The sequence below is a fragment of the Setaria italica genome, chromosome VIII (genome assembly GCF_000263155.2).
Source record: "Setaria italica strain Yugu1 chromosome VIII, Setaria_italica_v2.0, whole genome shotgun sequence".
NCBI lineage: Eukaryota > Viridiplantae > Streptophyta > Magnoliopsida > Poales > Poaceae > Setaria > Setaria italica.
This window is the reverse complement of record NC_028457.1, coordinates 15,291,478-15,302,777: the sequence shown is the minus strand read 5'-3', so window position 1 is coordinate 15,302,777 and position 11,300 is coordinate 15,291,478. Positions and strand designations below refer to the sequence as shown.

The 11,300-nt window shown below is 42.8% G+C and overlaps 1 protein-coding gene and 1 long non-coding RNA gene across 2 annotated transcripts; one reads left to right on the top strand and one right to left on the bottom strand.

The window, feature by feature from the left end:
- The first annotated feature begins 2,298 nt into the window (after positions 1-2,298).
- LOC111258162 lies at positions 2,299-2,982 on the top strand. The gene is made up of 3 exons (XR_002678764.1): positions 2,299-2,360; positions 2,528-2,600; positions 2,961-2,982. It is a non-coding gene; the product is annotated as an uncharacterized LOC111258162 (long non-coding RNA).
- Positions 2,983-6,262: 3,280 nt separating this feature from the next.
- On the bottom strand, positions 6,263-9,865 carry LOC101758339 (AP2-like ethylene-responsive transcription factor BBM1). Its single transcript, XM_004979123.2, has 8 exons — positions 9,407-9,865; positions 8,508-8,590; positions 8,364-8,372; positions 8,175-8,263; positions 8,004-8,077; positions 7,864-7,914; positions 7,515-7,591; positions 6,263-7,367 (listed from the first exon to the last, which is right to left on the bottom strand). The coding sequence occupies exons 1-8, from the start codon at positions 9,847-9,849 to the stop codon at positions 6,535-6,537; spliced, it is 1,659 nt and encodes a 552-aa protein (XP_004979180.1). The 5' UTR covers positions 9,850-9,865; the 3' UTR covers positions 6,263-6,534.
- Between the last annotated feature and the right edge of the window lie 1,435 nt (positions 9,866-11,300).

Below are 11,300 nucleotides of genomic sequence, written 5' to 3'. Positions count from 1 at the left end.
AAGGCCACATATTGTGCAGGAATACTAGACCGAGAATAGTAATATCTTTGACTAGGTGAACCAGGTGGTGCATCATAATATTGAAGATGGATGCTGGAAATACCAATTCAAGGCTGACAAGGCATTGTACCACATCATTCTACAACTTTAGTAGCTTGATCAGGTCGATTACCTTCTACGAAATCGCATTGAGAAATGCGCATAGCTTTACGAGCACCAATCATACATTCTCTGGTAGAATACCCCTCAGTGCAATCGGGAGCAACTAGGTCATCAACATGTGGTAGTCATGGGCCTTTAGATTTGTGAACTTCTTTTCTTTCATATTTATTATTTCCTTTATATTCGAGGAGTACCCAGACGAAACCTTGATACTTTATAGCTTTCCTTTATTTCCTTTATATTCTCGTGTAAAAAGATTGCACGATCTCTCTCTCCCCCATCTCCTTAACATCGCTGCCTGTTTTCGAGATCCGGAGAGGGGCATCGTCCGGCCGGCCCCCGGCTCCCGCCCCCTGCCGTCGGCACCCTTCCCTGCCGGCCCCCAAATTCCACCCCCGGTGCCTGGCCCCGCCCCCGCACGTGTCTTCTCCGCATTCCCATCCTTCCTCACCTCCCCACCCAGCGAGCCCCTCCGCTTCCTCTCCGCCGACGCGCCGCTCCCACCGCCGCTCCTCCGCACCACGATGGTCTGGTCCCCATGCCTCCTTGTCTAGTGCTTGCTCGCTGCCTGCCCGAGCTGCTCACCTCACTATCAGGCTCCCATTTCCTCGCGCTTAGCCATCGGCAACAACGGACTCCACTCACCATCCGACCCCTGCGGCCATGAGATCCAAACCCAATAGGGGAGGCGACCAAAGCCCGGCTACAACTCCGGTGAGATCTCCCACCGGAGTAGTGGATGAAGGCGGCAACAGGCCCATCCATACACCCGGCAGGTGGTGGTGCGGTGGTTTCCCCGTCCTCCCGTTTCCACCCAGACTCGGTGTCATACCCACCATGCCATGCGGATCCAACGTGACCCCACCCTCGCAATGGCTTGGCGCGGATCCATGGCGGCCTCATCCCCTCTCCATGCGTGATAGCGCCCCTAGCGAGCCGCAAGCTGCACCGTGGTAGATGGAGGGCAGACTACGAGCGTGCCGCCATGGTTGATGGGATTTGGGATGCTGATCCAGGTAGATCCTGCATGGCATGACGGTGGCTCCCTCCCTCCATGCGACATCTAGCCTAAGCTTCCCCAAGCGTGGCTCGTCCGCCTCCATGAACGGAGCTCCAGGTTAGCTCCCATCCCTGATGGAGTGTACAGATTCAAGATTTCTATTTTTTTCCTGCAAAATATCTAACAAGTAGCCTGTCCTTGGCTTCTTGCCACCTATGGAATCCAATATTTATCCTTCAAGATTAGGGTGCAAGTTCAGCCAGGAGTTCTCAACTGGGAGCTCTCTAGTCACTCCATCGTGGAGGTCAGCAACAAGAGCAGAAACGAGATGTAGGTGGCAATCCAATATTTATCCTTCAAGATTAGGGTGCAAGTTCAGCCAGGAGTTCTCAACTGGGAGCTCTCTAGTCACTCCATCGTGGAGGTCAGCAACAAGAGCAGAAACGAGATGTATGTGTACTCAACTGGGACTTCGTGTTCCTGAATTTCATTCTCTGAAATGCTCAACTGACTTCGTGTTCTCAATCTTGTGTTTATAGTTTTATGTTACATGTTAAATACTATGATGTGATCAATAATTTAGCTCCAATTTACTGATATGGTCTTCAAAGTAGTTGCTGCAGATCTTGTTTACTACCTCATGTTACCAATCCTTTTTTTTGTTACAGCATGCTGCATCTTTGTTTGACAATTCACTTGTTCTCTAGGGGTGTGAGATCTGCATATACACAATTACTAGCTACATTACTGCTAGCTCCGAGCTACTGTGGTTTAGGAGAACATCAAGTGTGAAATCTTTTACAGTCCAAGATAGGGTCCAATGGTAGCGAAAGAAACTATCAAGGTGAAAGGCAGCTTTTGCAAAGTCATGTTTGTATAGACTTAGCAGGTAGCTTATGTTATGTATTTGTTTATCATACCATTTGTTTACCTTTTACAATTTTCCGATGTGCTATATTGTTTTAGTATTTGTATATTAAGTGGCTGTAATGATACCTTAATGTTTCGTACTGATAAGGAAATTTTTCTTTCCAGTAGTGAGCATATATCAAATTATTTTAGTCATGAGTTCTTCATGCTGAATGTGTTTGTCCCTGGTGCAGTATACTTTTAATATATTCCCACACAATGCAACAGTTATTGAGAATGGGTATAACAAGGAAGAAATGAAAATGGTGAAGGAGACCAACAAATTTGGGTTAGTCTTTGTGGTCCTTTTGGTCTAAATAACTTCCTATGAAGTTTGCATTACTCTGTTAAACTGTTCTCTCATTGTGATAATTTGAGAAAATATAATTTCCTTCTAACTGTCTGGTCCATTGCTACAATGACATGGATGTGAAAGTAACTGTGACTTGCATACAGGTTCCTGTGATGTACTGATGTGTGTGGACATGCTGAAAGTGTCAATCTATAGTTTGAAAAGCTACTCGATGAGGTTGGTATCTGCATATGTGCTAACTAGCATTAAAACTTGTTCTCTTTTGTCTCTGTTTGCGCTAAGTGGATTGATCCTTGGAATCTGCCAATTTGTCATTTGGATAGGTGATTTTATGTGAATGTGGCAGAAAAACAAATTGGTTATATTTGTGTTGTGGTATAATACTGCAACTTCTAAGCTTGTGTGGCTGTGTGTAGAATAAGTCAGTACTTCTAAGTATAATATTGCAATCATTAAAAAGTAACCTTCACTCCCCCATCGCTAGCTAAGCCTTTTTTCTAAATTCATCACAGAAATATGTGTGGTGTTGTATTTTCTAGAACTTTTATTGAATTAATTAATTTATTTATTTTGCAGGATCATAGAAGCATGTCAATAAATATAGGCGAAGATTGAGAATTGAAGAGAAGTGTCTATCTGCTTGCGCAAAGATTTTTAAATAGAATTAGAACGCAGCGTGTAAGTTTTAAGGGATATGTAATATCTAGATGTATGGGAATGATTAATTTTGTTGCTAACTCTATTGCTCTAATATTAAATGAATACATGTGGGGTAGACACGCTTGTCACCGCCTCTAGAAAGTGTCTCTTTATCTTGTAGACACGTTTGATAAAACGTGTTTACAGTTCTTGACATGGTCCATGAGGAGACTCTCCAACACGTTTAAGTGAAGCGTATCTATAATTCACTAGAGATGAAATAAAACGTATCTAACCTAAAAATAAAAGTATCTAGAGGGGGGTGTTTCTTGTAGTGCACTGCCTTGAGAGGGTCACTTTTTTTCATTAAACATGATGTTGAAATTCCTGCTATGGATGGTGATTATGTGCCGTATGGAAAATCAGCAAGGTATCCCTGTGTCCAAACCAAACAAATGATGGTAATAGAAGTGTATATTGGTGTCATTGATCAAATTAGTCAAGAGCTTGATAATCGGTTTGATGAGATCAATATGGAGCTACTTTCTTGTATGTCAGCCTTCGGTCCTTCCAATTCATTTGCTTCTTTTGATGCGCAGAAGGTACGTAGATTGGCTGAATTTTATCCTAAGGACTTCTCCAACAATCATTTGCTAAAACTTGAATTGCAACTTCATAATTATATTGATGACATGCGACGAGATGATAGCCTCAAGGGTCTAGACAGCATCGTTGATCTCTCAGTTAAGCTTGTTCAAACACGGAGTCACAAAGTGTATGATATGGGTTACTTGCTTCTCAAATTGATATTCCTTTTACCAGTGGCAACAACGAGAGTTGAAACAGTATTTTCTGCATTGGTTATCATGAAAACAAAGTCAAGGAATAAGCTAGGTAATAGTATTTTGGACGATTGTCTAGTCACATTTATTGAGCGGGATATTTTGTTACAAGTGAATGAAGATATATAATCAAGACATTCATGTCATTCGAAAAGCGGCGGGACAAGTAATATTGTATGTTTCTTTTATGCTATATTTTGAACTATTTGTTTTTCATTTGAACTATTTATATTGTGATTTGTTATTTTTTCTAGCTTAATCTTTAAATTAAAGACTTATCATATTATTTAGTGTATGTGGTTTATGAATTAGAATATGATTTTATTAAATTGTAAATAATTTTATCGAATTGTATAAGATTTTTTTTTCAGCTTGGTAAAATCCTAGTTTGTCACACATGGGTGAACTTTGCATTCAGTATCTTCGTACACTAGTTTTGAGATGGAGCCTACAGGTTGTGCACGAATCGAGTTATATGAAAAGTGGAGAATCCTTTTGCATGATAATCGGTCAACATAAACCTAGAGAATCTGATGAGTTACCGTGAGAACATTTGGAGAACCGTAAAAGACATCGTTAGAATAAAAGTAGATGATACACTGTACTCTGCAGAGATCAATTTGACAATTACTGCCCTGTAGGTTCGAGTAAGGGGGTGTTTGGGAAACCCCTGTTAAAGTTTAACACCTGTCACATCGGATGTTTGGATGCTAATTAGGAGTACTAAACATAAGCTAATTACAAAACTAATTGCACAGATGGAGTATAATTCGCGAGACGAATCTATTAAGCCTAATTAGTCCATGATTTGACAATGTGGTGCTACAGTAACCATTTGCTAATGATGGATTAATTAGGCTTAATAGATTCGTCTCGCGAATTAGCACAAGGTTCTGCAATTAGTTTTATAATTAGCTCATATTTAGTCCTCCTAATTAGCATCCGAACATCCGATGTGACACTGTTAAAGTTTAGCACCTCATATCCAAACAGCCCCTAAATTACCAGTCCGAACGTACTGACAATCGTGCTGGCTAGTTAAGTATTGTTCCTGGAACGAGGATCAAGAAGATACTATACCGTGCACTACAGTATTGTAATCTACAGGTGAAGCAACCAGGTTCAATTGACTTGCAAGAAGGGACCACCTGCATCATGCACGATTTGACATCATAACAGGAGTGAATATGCTTGGCTGTATATAACCCCAGCTTATTGACCAGTCAAATTAAACAATAGTAGCTCTCTCAATCATAAAAAGAAAAAAAATTGATGTTTTAAACATTCGCTACCAAAAGACTAATTTAGCATTTTAAAAGAAAAAAGTAGCATTAAAATTCTGAAATTGTCACCTGAAATATTGCAAAAGATAATTTTTCAGCATGTTGGCTACAATCAACCGAAGACACAACTTTCTTTTTGTCATGGAAGGGACTGTGTACCGCCTACACATGGTCCGTCAAGGTATCAACTTCCAATGTTGCAAGCCTTGCTGCTTGTAGCAAACAAGTGTCACGTCCAAACGGAATGGCCATGCAGGCCATGTTAAAAGATAATAGCCTAGAGGTTGAGGTTGCAACCAAGGTTTGTATCTGAGAGTACCTTTGATACCGGGTGCTAAATTTTAGCATGATCACATCGGATGTTCGGATGCTAATTAGGAGGATTAAACATGAGGTAATTACAAAACTAATTGCACAAATGGAGTCTAATTTGCGAGATGAATCTATTAAGCCTAATTAATTCATCATTAGTAAATGGTTACTGTAGCACCACATTGTCAGATCATTGACTAATTACGCTTAATAAATTCGTGTCACGAATTAGACTCTATCTGTGCAATTAGTTTTGTAATTAGCATATGTTTAATACTCTTAATTAGTATTGAAACATCCGATGTGATATATGCTAAACTTTAGCAAGTGGTATCCAAACACCCATTCACCACTCACCATGTGCACAAGCATATTTTGTTGGTCCAAGGTTGGAATGACTGGACTGTGAACTACAAACGTACCATGTATATTACCCATTGTGAAGATATGTTATAAGAAAGCTAAAAATTAAAGGTACTTACAGTTGACATCGGAACTGATTCAAATCTAAAAATAATTCAAACTATTCACAGTTTCAAATCATATTATAGGTGCCAGCACGCTAAATCTGCACAACAAATGGAAAATGAAACTGGCTTGCACAATATGCTCTCATGATAGTTACCGTTTCTTTCACTGATTATAGATGCTTAATTGGCTAGGGACGGAGCATTCAGAAACTTTGTTTCACGTACTGGATATATGCATGATTTTCTGGGAATATCTCTGCAGGACAAAGATTATGTACTAAGTTCTCTAGCTTTGGAAAGAACATGAAAAACATATGATGGCTTATCACGTATACATTGAAATACCATAGCTCTTGCCATTACAAAAGAGTCAGCATGTTAACATTACTAAGCATTAGTCAGGTAAGAACAAAACGACATTTCTCATAGCTCCCAGACTCCCACAGGAGCTGATTAGTGACAGAAGCAGCAAAACTCTTTTCATAAAAAAACTAATTGAAGTCAAAAGCTTGACATTGGTATACCTAAAATTTAATCTTTCCTTCCCAGAAGCTGAAAATATCACTACCTGATGACCTAAAGCTAGATTTCCATCGTCTAAGCATCATTTCCAAACCGAGTATAGAGGTGTGCCATGGCAGACAGTCACATTGGCAGCCTTCTGCGATATCACCGGCACAGCCGGTACCCAACTTTCATACCCGGCACCTTGCTGATCATAAGCTTCTGGCTTTCCAGTATTGGCACCTGGCGAGCCTTGGGAGAGATAATAAATGTTCCGACAATCATAGACGTCAGTCGTGCCTTCCTCAACTCCATAGCCACTGGCTGCAGGGTTGCCCTCCACTAGTGTTGTAACCGGCATGGCATAGCCGCCACCCATGGCACCATGGTAACCAACGCTCCCATTGTACGAGAATGAATTCGAGTCCACTGATGGAGATGAAACATCAGCAACACCTGTCATGTCCTGAATGGGCGATGGCTGGAAAAAATTGTGGGTGCCACCTGGGGCCGGAAAGTGCTGGAGGTGGTGCAGGTTGTGTGCTGCTGCAACAACCGCACTGTCCTGCTCTGGCTTGCACCACAGCCTGGACTGGTCATGGCCATTGCTGAATTGCAAGGGGATTGATGTCATGGCAGCGGGCGACCATCCACTATAACCATAATTCTCAGGGCCATAGCTGCCAATGCCATCAGTAAGAAGGTTGGTAGCAGTCATATGACCAACAGAGTCTGCACTGTGGCCGTTCCTGCCCATGTCAGATTGATCAGGCACATCCTTGAGACGCTTTGTGGTGCCACCTACTGGCAGGGAGCTGCTCTCGATGATGCTCTTGACGTCGTACCGGCTCATGTCAAAGTTTGTGACGGCATTAAGGCCTCGGAATTTGATTGCAGCAATGTCGTAAGCCTCTGCAGCTTCCTCCTGAGTACCTACACAGGTCAGCCACATGATATTATATTCAAGAGGGAAAATAAAGAAAATGTGTTCCAGCATTAGCTTTATGCTTTTCAACCTTGCTTCCATTTCCCTTGACAACAAAAAAAAATGGTGCAATAAAATATTAGGCTGTGACTTACTGAATGTGCCCAAATACAGATCCTTGTTTCCTGCCACTCTTCCTATTCTTGCTTGCCACCTTCCATGCTGATGGTGCCTGTTTTACATGTATGCAAAGATAGAAGAGCAATTGCTTGTCAACTTTGCAAGAAAATTAATTTTATTGATGATCATAGTCAACTCTGGTAAAAGGAATAGCACAATTATGCAGGAATAGAAATGTACGGGCGAGTTTGATTTGAGCAATTCTGATGAGATTAATGCAATTGTATTGATGATCCACATGTAACATAAATTCCCATAGATAGAAACAACAACGCAGTAGCTAACTAAAACTACATGATGATAAAGAAAAGGAATAGTTTGTACCTGGTAACCCCTCGGTAAATAGATGCACCACGAGAAAACCCGCTGCTTTTCCTGTACACCAATATATATTTTATGTCAATCCATTTGAAAAATGTTTGATTTCAAGTTCCATAAAGCTACAAAGTTTTGAACACACATGCCTTCTAAGGGATGCAACATATTCCTGCCGTGACATATGCTTCATCTCTTCCAACTCTTTTTCGTAGTTGCTGATCTGAACATTAAGTTAAAAATCTTACAACATCCATTCATGATATGCAGTGAAAAGTAAAAAATAAATTGTAGAGGACAAACACATAAATATTTAGTACCTGAAAATTTGTAGTTGTTGTAGTGCCCCAGTACTTGAGAGCAGCTAGATCATAAGCTCTGGCCGCTTTCTCTTCTTTATCATATCCACCTTCAATGCATCAACAACATATTTAAATATACTCAACATGAACATGAACATCAGATATAAAAATAATTGTAATTGTAAACAAATATTACTTAGTGCTTACCAAGATACACTGAATCAATGGAGTCAAGGGATTGCAGGTACCGATACAGAAACAAAACATTTGGTTAGCATAGAAAATTGAAATGCCCATCAAATAATAGGATGCAACTTAGAAATGTATAAATGTTTCTATTATAATCATTACCTTGTCTTCCTTTGCGAGTCTGGCCTTCTCTTCTGCAGCTGTTGTCCCAAAGATGTGCTTCATATCTTCCTGTCCATCGATGCCTATTGAGAACAAAGCCAATAGTTTAGTACAAATATCTGCAAACATGGAAGATGATGACAGCATTAGAAAAATATGTGAAGCAGATTGGGTGTTCTGGATAAAGAAACAAGCCCGAAGAGGTGATAGGAAAGAATAACAAGAAGCACAAATTACAAAGATTTACAATCAGCCACTAGCAAATTTAGCCAGTCAAATCATGAACACAAGTCAATGACTTCACGCAATGATGATGATAAAAACATTTTCAACGAAAGATTTAATTGATACAATAGAATCAAAAGAGGAAGAGGTGGTTCTACTCGATTACAGGCGGTAAAAACTATGAATGGCACAACACTTCTGTAACTAGAGGATAGATGCAACAATCCAGCATATAAAAATCTTATGGAATCATTGACAATATGTGAAAGAAATCAAATGGAGGAGCACAGGACAGGCTTCCGTGCATCCAAAGATGTGAGATTTGATTTTTCAAACGGCACAAGAACTGTTCATAAGATTTAAATAACTTGGCATCAGCAAGAACAAAGACATCAACTAGAGATGATGTCCAATAAAACGACTAAGAGCGAAAACATTCCTTACGCAAGAACAGTAAAAATGAGAGTAGAAAAAAAAATCTACTGCTCACGAAGGGGAAAAATAATTTCATGATCCAAATGATGCTGCAAACGCCAACGACCCAAAAACAACAAGAAACCGAGCTTGTATCACATGCATCCAGGAACAAATCAAACACAACACCATCAAAAGGGTTACGACCATCACCAAAACAGAAAACAAAGAGATTTTGTTAAAAACAATCAAGAACCTACTTTGTGACGCCGCGGTAGATGGACGTCCGCTGGCCGAACGTGTCCACCGCCGCCGCCTTCCTCTGCTGCGCCGCAACCACCACGGCGCCTCCGCCGCTCTCAGCGCCGTCGTCGGTCACCTTGCCGCTCCCCTCCGGAGACACCACCGCCACCGCCGCCAGCGCCATCGAATCGGCCGCCACAGCAGGCTCCGGCGCCGGCTGGCTTCGCAGCCAGTTCTTGATCATGGACAGCCCAATGGAGCTCGCGCCGCCGGTACCCACGAACGGCCGTCCGGCAGCCACCGTGGCGGCCGGTTCCTGCAGGCCGAGGAAGTCCTCCAGCTTCGGCTCCGCTCCGGCCCCATCGCCACGGGGCGACGGCGGCAGCGGGGGCAGGATTGCGGCGTCATCCGCGGCGCCGGAGAACGAGGCGAAGCCCAGCCAGTTGTTGGTGGAACCCATCTCGGAAAGCGGCACCTCTAGCCTAGGGAAGAGAAGAAGGGGGGGGGAGGGGGTGGCTCTTGTCGTCTTTATGGACTGCGAGCCCTAGATAGACTCTTCCTGTCTAGTCTCGCTGCTGTGCTCTTGTCACAGTAGATAGAGTCAGGGAGGGAGAGGGAGGGAGGCTAGGGAAATGGGATCAATAAATCTCTCTGACGCCTTGGGGTTCTCACGGGACAGGAGAGAGGGGGGTTTGTGAAGCCTCATGGGAAAGCGCGACGTGAGCATGCGTAGGAACGGGACGCACGTACGAGCGGGCGTGTGTAATTATGACGCGGCTGCTTCGATTAGATTGCACTGCATGTGCGCCGCTTTGACCGGGGTTAACCAGGGGTTAATCCAGCGGTTAACTGCTCGGGTCAGGGACTGACCGACGGACCGGGTTATAGGTTATTAACATTAACAGCAACAGGGGGATGCTTTCCGCGGCCAAAGGCTGCGAGAACCTGGACCCGCCGGCCGGCCGGCCGGCGCGCAGTCCGCGGGGGCGCACACCTGGCTGCCACCGCTCCCGCCGGCGTATGAGCGAGCAGCGTCCAAAAGATGCGGTGGCGCAACCCGACTTGGCTTTTGCCCGCAATTGCCTCACTGATTTTTTCCGTTTCTTTGTTTTCTCCTCTTATTTTATTCTATAATCTATACATGCCTTTTTTAGTCTCATGTTTACCGCTTGCGTGTATGTTTCTGGAGTGAGTGGATAGACTTTTGCATTTTGTCATGTCAAAAGCAAACATACCACACTCGACATATCTGTGCAAGGAACAAAGCAGGAGTGCAATTTTCACTCAACATAGACGACGTTCGCTTTCCAAACCATTCCTGCCAGTACTCAATGGACAAAACACTGCACAGTTGATCCTAAAATAAGACACGAGCCCTTGTTTTCTGCATTCTTGCCCTCACCTGTATAGTAAAGCATGTACATTCATGCACATGTACAGTATCACCTACAAGCTACAGTATGTTTCTTCATTCGTGCGCATCCAAAAGGCAGCAATACATACGTCAACACTACGCTATGCGCAAGTTACATGCAAATAGAAATGTTTGCTCTATAGTGAATCGAACAAACGTGATACATACGTGACAGTATCTAAATTAATTGGAACATTGAAAACACCGTGTAGATGCATCCTATAACTATTTTATTTTCGATCTTTTAGTTAGAGGTGTTCTAGAGTGTTGACGCATAAACGTGCCGCGCCAAATACTTGTCCTCGAACGTGCATTCGTGCCTCGAACGTGCATTCGTGCGGAAGGGCTCCTTACAGTTCCTCTGCACAGACCGGTTAGACCGGTTTGATGGTCTGTCACACCGCACTGGTAGAGAATTGGCCTTTAGTCCCAGTTGGTAGGGTGCATATCTCTCGGATATCCATCCGGGATAAACCAACCGGGACAAAAGGGGGGGT